We start from the raw sequence: 13,271 nt of genomic DNA, 5'->3' as shown, positions 1-13,271 counted from the left end.
TGTATGTCGTCTGTCAAGCCTTTCACAGCCCTGAGCCTCAGCGTCCCCTTCTGTAAAATGGGGACAACTTTCAGGTGTGGTTAAGAGCACAGCATGTCAGCTCATTATCCACGCAGCAGAAAAAGCCCAAGGACCTGCTACCCCGGGCCCCCGCCTCTGTCACACTCCATCAGGTCTCTTTCCCACTCTCTCCTGGACACTGAGGCAGCAGCCACGAGGCCCTGGTTCACCTTTTCCCCCCCGACAGGTTCTTCCCTTATGGAAACCGTGTTGGGTAGCAAATGGACAGCAAATGACAGAACAATCATGTCTTTATATTAAATGAGAAAGTGATGACACTTTCCCAATCCATTCAAAATCCCAGTGAATTCCCAAATCGCACCAGGTGCCCTAAATCTCTATGCAATACCACAGTACTTCTGTATTAAAAGGCTACTTAGCTAGTCATTTAACAGTAATGAACTCGTTAGGAGGTGTGCCGTGTGCCAAATACAGTTCTGTAGAGTATGTCAGACTTGAGTATCAGCAAACATACAAAGTTGTCAGTGTTTGTTCCACGTGATGCCTCTTCAGTGCCAAAGAGGACACCGGGGACAGCACTTAGTGGTGGGCTGTCCATCTTGTTCCCACATAATGCTCCACAGTAAGCTGGGGGCTGCTGGCCTCCTGTCCACAGTTTTGACCATGCTGCTTTTGTGGACCTTCAAGAGGTGTCAATGGAAGATTCATCAACAACAACCAGGATTGTGTTCCTTAAAAAAAAAAAAAAAAAAGGCTTTTTGGCCAGTCACGGTGGTGCACACCTATGATCCCAGCAGCTTGAGAGGCTGAGGCAGCCTCAGCAAAAGTGAGATGCTAAGCAACTCAGTGAGACCTTATCTCTAAATAAAATACAAAATAGGGCTGGGGACGTGGCTCAGTGGTAGAGTGCCCTGAGTTCAATCCTCAGTACCAAAAAAGAAAATAAAAGAAGCCTTTTGATGATTTATTGAATGAAACATCAAAAGGGGAACATTTGTCCAAACATGTACTTGCACACGTGACAACCAAGGCATGACTGTCACCTGGCCCACTGTTTGCAAGATGCCATCTATTTTAGTGAAATGCTTTGCGATTACAGAGATGCTAAAATGCAAAAAGGCAGATGTGACCTTTAAATGATGAAATGATGGTGTGCACAGCCAATAGCAGACTCAGGAAAACATCAGCAACAGCCTGAAGATCAGCCAGAGAAGATACGGCACGTGGGAAACACGGCGTACCCAGCAATTTAGAGCCCAAAGTAATTTAAGCAAACCGTGAAAAGTAGTAAGATAATCTGGCTAAAAACATAGTCATAAGCTAAGTGGAGTTGCCTATGTCTATAGTCGAAGATGTTCAGGACCCTGAGGCAGGAGGATGGCTGGAGCCCAGGAGTTCAAGCTCAGCCTGGCCAACATAGTAACATTCAGTTTCCAAAACACAAACAAAAAAATGTTGTCATAGTAGCATAATTTAAGACCCCTTTCTCAGCAATTGAAAGACTGAATAGACAAGATAACAGAAATTCAAATATAAAAAGAAAATAACAAAATTCATTTATAAATATATATTATATATATATATAATATTTAATAGTAGGCATGATATATCTGTTAATATTAAAGTACTTATATAATATACAAATATGTAATCCTGTATAACATAATTTTATACCATGTTTATATTACACATAAGTAAAAATCTATGTATGTGTGTAAATGTATATACTTCATACCTAAAAAGCATGGAACTCATTTTTTAGGCTTCCATAGAGCATCTATAAACTTATACATGAAGTCACAAAGGAAATAACAAGTAGCCCCAAATCAATATCATACAGGCCATTCTATCTGACCATAGGCAATAAGAGACTAATAGCATTAAAGCATGACCCCTACCCACTTGGACATTTAGAAATAATGCATGTGAACTTCACATAATGGCTGCAAACAGACCACAGTGGAGATGAACCACAGTAAAAGCACATGTCGTAATAGTAAGAGGAGCACAGACAGCCCTTCAGGTCCCTGTCTTGGTTAGGGAACATGCACGCCCAGAGGAGGGGCTTCCCACCACACAGTGCTGCCCCTCCTAACCTCTGAGAGCTCTAGGCTGTTTTCTGCAGCCACTGCACCCCGGCTTCCCTGCCCAACCTGCACAGGCTGCACCCCACCACATCCCACCAAGGCTCTGCGTTTCCCTGGTTATCAGTAAATGTTGGGAAGCTTTTCAAAGGCCGCTGGGCACTTCTGTGTCTTCCTGGGAGAAGTGTCTGTTCAAGGCCTTTGCCCATTTCTAAATCGAGTTAACACTGGCCTTTAGTTATTGAGTTGTGTGGCTTCCTGTGGGTTTGAGGTCTGAGCCTCTTACCAGACCCAGGGTTTTCAAGTATTCCTCCTGCTCCGTACATTTCCTTGGCTCTCTGACCCTCCTTTGCTATGCAGAAGCTTTTCCCTTCAACCTGAGTCTCACTTGGCCATATTTGAGGAGGTTTCCTGCCTTGGGGTCAAGTCCAAGAAACCTCGTCGTGCAGATTTCCCCTATGTTTTCGCCTAGGAGTTTCCTGTTTTGGGTCTCCTGCCAACATCTAAAGATGTGCATTCTTCTCTCTCAAGTTCATTGTGGCCTGATGCACAAAGCCATATTATGAAACAACCTAAGTGCCCACTGGGGGTGGGTAAAGAAAACGTGGCATACACATGCCATGGGATTTTATGAAACCTTAACAAAGAGGAAATCCTAGCCTTGGGGACAGCCTGGATGAGCCTGGAGGACATTGTGCTAAGTGAAATGGGCCAGTCACAGATGGCCAAATAAGGACTGTGTGATCCCCTTCAAGACGAGGAGCCTAAGTCAGGAAAATTGGTGGAAACAGAGAGGAGACGGTGGTGCCCAGGGGAAGGAAAACAAGGAGCTGCTTTTCCACAGTATCAGGCTTTAGTGCAGCAGATGATGAAGTTCTGGAGACCGTCTGAACTACAGTGAGCTTCAGGTAACGATGCTCTGACACCTAATCATAGGCAGGTGACCATGTGTCAAGGGCTCTTGCCAATGTAAAAATTACAGCATGTATCCCAGGGGGCACTAGGAGGAAAGGTCGTAAGTCCTAAGAAAACAAAAAAGAAGGAAAGCAAGTAACAGAAATTCCTAAAGCAGTCGAGTTCCTTTTAGAAAAATTCCAGGTGACGTCCAAGGTGGCCCGGCTCCTGCACAGCTCTGTCTTTAGGAGACCATCTGCCTCAGGTGGTCCACGAGCATCTCAGTATGTGCCCATCAACCCAGCTAATTATTAATTATTAACCCAGCTAATCAATACCCCTAAGTGTCCTGGTCACCCCACAGCTCCAGGGAAATCAACACAGGGAGAACTAGTCCCTCTTCTTGAAGGAATCCCAAGAAAATAAAAACTCAAAGAGCTCTGTGCCAAGAAAACTATAATCTCCAACAGCAACACGGCTGTTCAAATGCCAAAAAGAGATGATGTTAGGGTGGGGAGAAGAGGTCAGGATGATGCCTGCCAGGCCCGGGGGTCATCAATATCCCCACATCCATGTCCAATGCTTGGGGAAAAGTGAAAACATGAAAGAAAGTAAAAAAAAATAAAAATAAAAATAAAAAAAATTACAATGGGACTCTTCAGATGATTTGAAGAATTGTCCTATTACAAAGGATAAAATTTCAAGTGATATTCTATAAGAAGAAACCCTGTGTTTAAAAAGACACAGGAAAGGTCAGGCCTTCATCCTAATAAGCACCTCACAAGGAGGGACAGCCCTATTTGTTTGTGGCTTGTAAGTTCACAGGAAAAGCCCACCGGAGGCTCCCAGACACCCTTGCCAGGGCAGAGAGGGCAGTTTCCGGTGGCTGTGTACCCCACCGTGCACAGAGATATAGAGTATGATTCTATGGGTGGAGCCTGGCTGTCCCAGCCACCCAGTGTGGGGCCTGGGAGAAGCTGGCTTATGAACTTATCACCCTCTCCACCCATCTCGCTGGTCCCTGACTGCCACGAGAGACTTCGTGTGAGCCTACCATAGAGGCTAAAGCGCCTCGAGAGGCAAGGAATCAATGTCACAACCAGCTACTCCATTAACGTCACCCACTCGCAACACAGCACCCGAGTGAAAACACTTTATTCCACAAGTTTAACTCCTGGTGAGGTGGAGCGATGAGACTTCAGGTGAGGACTTTACAGACATCAAAACCAGAATACAGACTTCACTGAGGGGAAGCCAAGCCCACGAGGGCTCGGCTTTCTTCTGCTCTCTCTCCTCTTTGTGGAAACTTCCATAGTTGCTTCTTCCTGTCAGGATCCAAAAGGTCTTGAAACAATGCCACAGAGCGACGTATCAGACAATCCAGAGACCTGGAATTTAAGGCAAAAGAGTTCCATCCTCATTTCGTGGTTGGAGCATCACTAGCAAGTACGTTAAGAAGAACTTTATTCATTCTCTTGGTAACGGTGCCGTGTGTCAGCTGTATGGCTGTGGCAAAGGCCTCGATTTCCCCTGGTTATTTTCCAAGCAACCTAGGTCATTGCATGGATGTATTGGGGGGCACAGCCAGAAGTCCTTGGATGGAAAACCCAACCTTTGATTCTCTCTTCCTACCCCAGGCTGAGGTTGTACTGTCTCTCTTCCCTTCAACCTGATTTCCATCCTTGAAAACTGGGCCCAATAGTGGCAACTCTACCTCTCCTTCTTGAAGGGGTTGGTGTGACAATGTTCGTGTCAGAAGCACTTTAGAGCTAGACTGGGGAAATCAACCCAAGCCCCAGGCTGACCTCAATTCTGTCTAATCAACTCAAAGTCCGTGATGTACGTTTTTCCCAGTTCCTGGGTCATAAAGAGTGGACAGTCTCCTTTGGAACAGACGGCAATGAACCAGCCAGGGAAGGCCACAGACTCGAAGGTCGAGGTCCTGCCGGTCTCACTGTGATAGAAGAGAAAGGGCTTCACAGGCTCACTGAAGGCATGCAGATCTATTATGCTTCTTTCCTGAAGAGTAAGAAGAGGGCCCCGGGGGAAATGTCACCTCTGGAACTGTCCCATGTTCCTTGAAGATAGGTATTTCTATAATTGCATTGCCCATCTACGTTTGCATCCCCAGTCTCTAACGCAGGCCTGGAGAGCTTGGTTTCATACCAGGGAATGAGGATCATGCAGACCCCAGGGGCTCTTCCCAGAAGCCAGGGGACAAAATCATCCCTAACTTTACAACCACTGTTTCATATCTTATCATTGAATTGAGTGTCTGGTACTTTTTTTAAATAATGGGAAAATCACAATTATTGAAATATTTGTTTTAGAGACTTATCTTTGTTTACTTAAAATGGCAAACAATTTCAAAAAAAAATTTTTAATCAAGTCATGCCCTTTGTGATAGGTTGGCTAAAAATGTCCTTGGTGGTTTTACCCAGTGAAAGAGAGAGAGAGAGAGAGAGAGAGAGAGAGAGAGAGAGAGAGAATGTGTGTGTATGTGTGTTGGAGTCAGGAACCACTTTAAGAGCCTTTCTCCTTGTCAAAATCCTTTTCCAAAAATTCTTTTTAGTCACATACAACACCAGGATACACCCTGACATCATCACAAAAGCATGGAATGCAACCAGCTCCCGTCCAGGCTCAGCCCTCCCCCTGCTAAATCACTTTTGTAGAATAAAATGAGTGATTTTAGCGAATGGATTCAAAACACCACTACCATTTATTTCTTATCCTTTCACAATACACACAATACCTTTGGCAACCCCAAAAGAACCCAAAATAAACATGCATAAGAATAACAAACTGTCTTCTGAAAGATTCTAAAATCACAGGTTCCTTCAAATGAGCACCTTGAAAGACAGGTGGGCATCTTCTCCCAGTTGGGCAACGGTAGACCCTCGCTTGTTGGCCTTACCTCAAGCTGCAACACTGGTTGCTCCCCATCCTTTTTACAAAACAGGCAGCAATTGGGCTCCAACAGTCCTAGGTACATGGGTTTCCCTCTGTCCTTCTCAAGGGTCTCCAGGTGTCTGCATGGCATCAAGGTGACAGTGACTGGGAACAATGCAAAAAGTGTGAATCCGTCACCCCTTCCACAGATGCCTCTCTGCAGAGATTGAAGGCAGCAGAGGTTGCAATCGCCTGACCAGCTCTTACAGAGTGGCCACCCTGTCCCTCGCCACCCCCTTGTCCCTGAGGAATTCCTTCTCTTATAAATTCAAAATCGAGCCTTCTGGTAGATCCCACTCTTTGGTCTAACTCTTTGCAGTTTCACAGAGAAGGTCTTCCACCCTCTCCCTTCAGCCTGCCTGGACTCGTTCCTGTAGTCCCAGACAACCCCAGGACCACCCTCTGTCCATCATTGCCCACAGGGGGCCTTCTCTCTGGACACCCAGAAACCATACCAACTGTGAAATGCAAGGCTGTCCACAGCAGCACTGGCCAAAGGGGCTGCCTGCACCAGGCCTTGGCTACTCACTTGGAACCATCCGTTCCTTCCTTGGGACTATCATGAGGGTCTGGTCTTGAAGAACCCATGCGCGGTGGTTGAGATCCTGAACATACCTCCTGGACGGTACTTCCGAGGCTAAAGCTGTAGAGAAAGTCAAAATGCAAGTGTGTGCAGGAGAGTGCAGGGTGTCCCCCTTTCCAAGGCCTTGCCCTTCGGTGAAGATCTTTACCTTTGGCCATTATGGTGGTGTTGCTTCAGAACTGCTGAGCTCCAGAACTGTTTCTGTGCTGACTGAGTCAGTCCCAAGCTACAGTGTGACCCAGGGTTGGAGGGCTGCCCAACAGAGACCCCAGTTAAAATCTGTGCTCTCAGAAAGCACCAGTCTTCCTTAGCTTCTTGGATTCAGCAGAAGCAGTCACACCTACGACTCCTGCTCCACCTGGGCCTAGACTCCTAACAGGACAGAAGCAAGAGGAAAGCAGAGGTCAGCAGACTTCCCAGGGGCTGCTATCACTGTACCCTGCTTATGCAGGACCCTGTGTCCCTGCCTTTGTGAGTTGTGGCTTCTATTGCACTCGGGTGCTTCACCAGGGTCAGGCCTTTTATCCACCCAGGGAAGGAAGAAGGTTCTGCCTCATTAGAGCCGGAACTACATGGCAGGTTAGGTAATCACTAGTTCCTGGTGTCCTGGGATTTGCTTAGTATTTATATTAATAAATATCAATTGTAGCATAGTCATGACTTATCCAAGCCTTCTACAAAAGGAGGAGACTTTAAGACCAACAACCAGGAAATAGTGTCATAGAAACTGGCTTTGAGGAAAAGAACATGATGGGACTGTCCCAGGGCAGATCACTATCCTCTTGTGATGTCAAATGACATGCAGCCACGTTATTCCTGACAGCAGGATCCACCAGCAGGTGCAAGGTTGCAAGGTTGCATAGGTCTCCCAAGACCTCTACAGCTGCTAGCCAGCCGTAGACCACGGTCACTTCATCTTCTGGCGATCTCAGACCAGGCAAATGCCGACCTCAAAGCTACCATGCATGCCGCTTCTCCACCAAAGGAGCCTCACCCACAGCAAGGCCAGCTCCTGGGGCTTGTCCCCCTCAGTGGACTCCTGGTCACTATGTTGTTACAGGGGAAGGGAGCCAGGCTGCCAGGCGCCCCAGTGCTCTGAGCCTGCAGTGACTGACATCAGGTCTTCCCCAACGAGAAGCTGAGACGATGCTGTTGATGTCTCCCAACCTTTCTGGTGGGTCCCAGCACCAGTCTACTTCCCGCCTCAAGGGCTTCCATTACATGGACAACTTCTGACAATAGGTGAAGGGACTGGTGGATAAATATCCCAGCCTCTCCGTCCTCTGGTGGGACAATATGAGAGCTCCTCAGACAGCCCATGGGGATCCCAGGACCAGTTACCCATGATGGTAACTATTAGCATTCCCTTTATTGACATTCCTGAGATCATCTCCCAAATGAGATCCCCACACCCAGGGTCTGCCTTGGGAGCAACCCAAACTAACATAGTATTCAGGGTGCAAAAGTAAGAGGCTTGTATTAGAAAGACATGTTCAGAATTAGGATTTGCAGCCTTCACAATTGTGCACATCCTCGAGACTCAAAGTGTGATCTGTGGGTGAGGCATTGGCATCATCTGGAAGCATGTCAGAAATGCAAAAATCTCAGGCCCCAACCCAGACCTAAGAAATCAGGATCTGAAACAAAGGAGCATCAAAACTGCTGTATGTTCTGCACACACTCATGCTCAGTAATGTAGTCACACCAGCACAAGAAAGAGGTCAAGGCTCAGGGTGTGCCTGAACTGGGACAGTGACAGCTCGCAAGATCTGGACCCACCTTTGCCTTTCTCCAGGGTTCTGGGAACTGTGGAGTGGGCTGTCCCAGCACAGAACAAAGGGGAAAGATTCAAAGAAGCTATCACTGGAAAGCTGTGGCCATAGACACACCCTCACAGGGATTTTCACCTCAGGACTCACAAGTTCATTGAGTCAGGAGCTCAAATTTTATTTGGTTTAATGTAATCCAAACTTATTTCATCAAAAGCCAAAAGAAAGCCTCTTTAGAGGAAGGCAGAAACACTCAGATTTTAAAGGGCACAAGTCACAAGTAGTTGAAGATTACCAGGCATACAAGCAAACAAGATCATAAGAAAGAGAACCAAAGAGGGAGAAAGGAAAAGAAACAAACAAAAGGAAACAACAGATGCATACCCACACAATCTTCAGAGTTTGTAATGATTATGCACTGAGCTTAAAACTACTACCCTAACCACGTTTAAGAAACAAATGGCAAACATACAGTTTTTTTTCTGAATAGAAAACCTTGCAAAGTGACAGACTGAAAAAGCCAAGGAGCACTTCTATAAATACAAAAAGTCAATAAAGTAAATAACTGTATTCAGCAGCACACAGAAGAGAGTTAGTAAATTGGAAAGTAAATGAGAAGAAACACATATTGCATCCCAGACAGAGGAATGCAGGAAAATGTAAAAGAATGTGGAGAGAATTTGGAGAACTAAGTGAGAAGGTTTGGAACATTGATTCGAGTCACAGGAGAAAAGACAAATGGGACAGAATCACTATTTGAAAAGAGAATGGCTGACACATCCTAAAACCCAAGCTACAAGATGCCAAGCTACAAGTTCAAGAAACACTAAAAAAAAAAAACCCAAGTACAATAATAAAAAGAAATGTGCATATAAACCCATCAGAATAAAATTTCTATAGGACCAAAGACAAAACTTAAATAGTAGAAGTGGCAAAAAATAAAAGGATCTTTCCTTCAAGGAAGCAGAAGACTGGCAGCTGACTTCTCTACTATAATAGTGGAAACCAGGAGACGACAGATAATACCTTATAATGCTGCATTCCATACTCTACTCTGCAAAATTTCTTTCCAGATTAAAGGTAAGTCAAGTTGTTCTCAGAAACTCAAAATTCATCATGAGCAGAGGATGACTTAAGGAAATAACTATGAATATGTTTCCAGCAAAGAATTCTCTATAGCAGAAAAGTGTACATTTTTTCAGAAATAGTTCTTGATCGATTTCTGGGCCCTGGTGGTGACAGAACACTTGCATAATGAGGCACCAAGAAACTATTGGAGTCATCCATTATGATGAGTCCTTTCAAACCATCAAATCACAAAGTATGAATGAAGCCTCCAGAACTGGGCCTTGCAGGGAGGGCATGTATGTGAAGCATGAGCAGTTAGCCCAGATGCCCACCTCACCCACCACGTTGCACCAGTGTCCTTCCCTCAGCTTCAACCTATGGTCACACAGTGCCACATTTCCAGCTGAAAGAGGTGAAAAAGTCAAGGTGGTCTATATGCCGGTCACTTCAGTGTGGGGATATCAGCCAGAAGTTAATAGCATCTGCATCACAGCCACACAGGCCAGTTGGGGTGGCCTTGAAAGATCATAAAACGGAAATGTCTTTAATAGGTAAATCTACAAGTAGTGCCACTGGTCGTTGACTTGGTATGGAAATAAAGTGGCCCAAGGGGGAAATGCATACAGGTTCCCAGACAGTGCCAGCTTGTCAAGAACCTGAAAGACAAGATGGCATGGAGCACAGCACGAGGATGGACATAAGGGAGTGGACACACAGTGTGAATCCATATCATATGCTAACTCTCACAGGAAAGCTCAAGCTGGCAAGATGACTGCTGGTTGATATCGGCCAAACATCAGGGCCACCTGGTGGAGCACTGGAAGGCCACTGAAGGCACAGCTGAAGTGGTCTTCAGCTGCCCCGGAACTGGTAGCATGAGCGCCGGTGGTGGGGGTGGGGCTGCTCGTGGGTCTAATAGAATACACTCCCACTGGCCAAGGATGACCGTGCAACCTGCTGGCAGCAGAGGCCAACAGTGGCCTCCAATATGGCAGCAGTCCTCCAGGAGGCCCGCTTACCCTGTGGAAGCAGCTGGATCTATCAAGCCACTTCCTTCTAAGACGGAGAGCAACTTATCCTCACAGAAATGGATTCATATTCTGGGTGTCGGCTGACCTTTCCTGCCTCCTGAGACTCGCCACTGTCTCAATTCATGGACCATGAATTCCATATAACTTCCAACCAGGGGGCTCCCAAACAACACAGTATGTGTCCAAGGAACTCCCCCTCCAGGGAAGGAAGAGCCGTGTGGCTGCTGACTCCAGTCCGTGGAGTGCCACTCAACGTGTAATAACCGGCTTTCCAGAAAACAAACCAAAACAAAAGCCCCGATGTGTGGTGTTTGGCAATTTCCACAGTGTGAATACTTCCAGCATGGGCGATTTCAAGCTACCAACAGACTCGACCAAAATCCTAAAAATATAGCCACTGGCTGCCTCAGGCCTGCGTGAGCCAGCTCTACTACTTGCCTGGGCCCACTGGTCAGTCCAGAAGCATCCAACTTGACAGCCCATTGGATGGGCTCCTGAGGTACGCCCAAGGTCCAGGTAGGCGCCAGTGCCCTGAGAGGCTGGAATGCCATCCTGCAGGATGCCAAATGAGGAGGCAGCAGAGCTGCTTTCACATTGAGGGCACGGTGGATGTGGTGCCACCATTGTGAAAACCATGTCACCTCTTGGTGTCCCACTCCCTTTACGTAACCTGAATGGACACGTGTAGCAACTCTCAGCAGATGGATATGATACCAAATAGCTACGATCCTCAAGAATTAAGGTTTTGACTGCATTACCAGGAAAGTCACTAAAGCCTGCCACCTGACAGCTGAGGATGGGGGGCGGGGATTTAGAAGGGGGAGGATAGGAGCAAGCCCTGGGCTCAGCTGGAGAAATGGGCACCGTCACTTGGGAGGCAGGAGGATCACAAGTTCAAGATTAGCTTCAGGAACTTAGTAAGACCCTGTTTCAAAATCAAACGTTATTCAAAGGCTGGGGATGTAGCTCACAGCAGAGCGCCCTGGGTTCAATCCCTGGTTCTGGAGAGGAGGTGGGGGGCTTCCCAGTACTGGAGGGGGGGGATGCTACTAGGAAAAGAGCAGGAAGACAGCCTCCAGTCTTGCACAGTCTTGGCCGCCACAGGCTCCCACCGAGGCTCCTCTCCCGATTGCTGCTCCCAGCCAGGGGCTGAGGGAGGGCAGCTGGGGGTCCAGGGCCAGGAATTCCTGCCGACGGGAATGCCTCTGCAGCCAGATGTGGCTGGGGGCTCTGTTGCCCACTGGGGACGTCCTGGGGGCTGTCACAGCTGCCGCAGTCCAGGGCTCTTCCTCCCACCCTCCTTCCTTCTTGCTCCTCTGTCACTGGTGCCAGTGTGCCCTCCCTTCCTGCCCTGTCCCCTGGTCATTCCTGGGCACTTCTCTTGGCATCTTCTCTGAAAAGCTCCCAAACTGACAGGACACGTCACCTGAATGAATCCCAGGAGCGTGAAGAAGAGGTGAATGAATGCATATATACTGTGATTTCATTTAAAGTGTTCACACGTGCAGACTGAACAAGACCCGTTTTCGGGACACATACTCATGTGATAAGACTATCACAGAAGGTAGGACCACAACTAACTGCAAGGGAATGGCTCAGCCAACTCAGTTTGGCAGTTCCTCTGCAGGGGATAGAAGAATGTGTAGGAGGGGAGACAGCAGACAGGGCTCCCCAAGGTCCTGGGTCTGCTTCTTCGTCTGGGGGATGATTCGTGTTAGCTCCCTTTACCCAGACCCCAGGTATACTGTTATAAATATTTCTTCATACCTCCTCAATGTTTTAAACCACAGAAACAACACAGATCCTAAAGAAGCTTACTGAATTTTCTTAATAATAATAAAAATTACACAATCGCTATTGCATATAGGGTGTTTGCTATAACCTCATTCCTTCATTCAAGTCTTGCAACTTTTTGAAAAGCTGAATGCAATTGTGAATTGTGCTGCTATAAACGTTGATGTGGCTGTGTCCCTGTAGTATGCTGTTTTTAAGACTTTGGGGTATAGACCAAGGAGAGGGATAGCTGGGTCAAATGGTGGTTCCATTCCCAATTTTCCAAGAAATCTCCATACTGCTTTCCATATTAGCTGCACCAATTTGCAGTCCCACCAGCAATGTATGAGTGTACCTTTTCCCCCACATCCTCACCGACACTTATTATTGTTTGTCTTTATAATAGTTGACATTCTGGCTGGAGTGAGATGATATCTTAGAGTAGTTTTGATTTGCATTTCTCTAATTGCTAGTGATGATGAACATTTTTTCATATATTTGTTGATTAATTGTATATCATCTTCTGAGAAGTGTCTGTTCAGGTCCTTGGCCCATTTATTGATTTTGTTACTTGTATTTTTGGTGTTTAGCTTTTTGAGTTCTTTACATATCCTAGTGATTAGTGCTCTATCTGATGTGTGAGGGGTAAAGATTTGCTCCCAAGATGTAGGTTCTCTATTCACCTCACAGATTGTTTCTTTCGCTGAGAAGAAACTTTTTAGTCTGAGTCCATTCCATTTATTGATTCTTGATTTTAATTCTTGTGCCACAAGAGTCTTATTAAGGAAGTTGGGGCCTAATCCCACATGATGAAGATTAGGGCCTACTTTTTCTTCTATTAAATGCAGAGTCTCTTATTTAATTCCTAGGTCCTTGATCCATTTTGAGTTGAGTTTTGTGCATGGTGAGAGATAGGGGTTTGATTTCATTTTGTTGCATATGGATTTCCAGTTTTCCCAGCACCATTTGTTGAAGTTCTATCTTTTCTCCAATGCATGTTTTTGGCACCTTTGTCTAGTATGAGATAATTGTAATTTTGTGGGTTAGTCTCTGTATCCTCTATGCTGTACCATTGGCCTACCAACCTGTTTTGGTG

General features: G+C 46.3%; 1 protein-coding gene across 1 annotated transcript; it reads right to left on the bottom strand.

Moving 5' to 3' along the window:
- Nucleotides 1–4,805: 4,805 nt before the first annotated feature.
- Il36a (interleukin 36 alpha) lies at nt 4,806–6,692 on the bottom strand. Its single transcript, XM_046462857.1, has 4 exons — nt 6,683–6,692; nt 6,481–6,594; nt 5,917–6,056; nt 4,806–5,018 (listed from the first exon to the last, which is right to left on the bottom strand). Exons 1-4 carry the CDS (start codon nt 6,690–6,692, stop codon nt 4,806–4,808), a joined length of 477 nt encoding a protein of 158 aa, XP_046318813.1.
- Between the last annotated feature and the right edge of the window lie 6,579 nt (nt 6,693–13,271).

This window comes from Marmota monax, unplaced genomic scaffold (genome assembly GCF_021218885.2).
Source record: "Marmota monax isolate L192 unplaced genomic scaffold, Marmota_monax_Labrador192_F-V1.1 WCK01_AAM20220418_F8-fsc00245, whole genome shotgun sequence".
NCBI classification, from domain to species: Eukaryota; Metazoa; Chordata; class Mammalia; order Rodentia; family Sciuridae; genus Marmota; species Marmota monax.
Note: the sequence above shows the minus strand (reverse complement) of the source record. Positions and strands in the feature narration are given on the sequence as shown.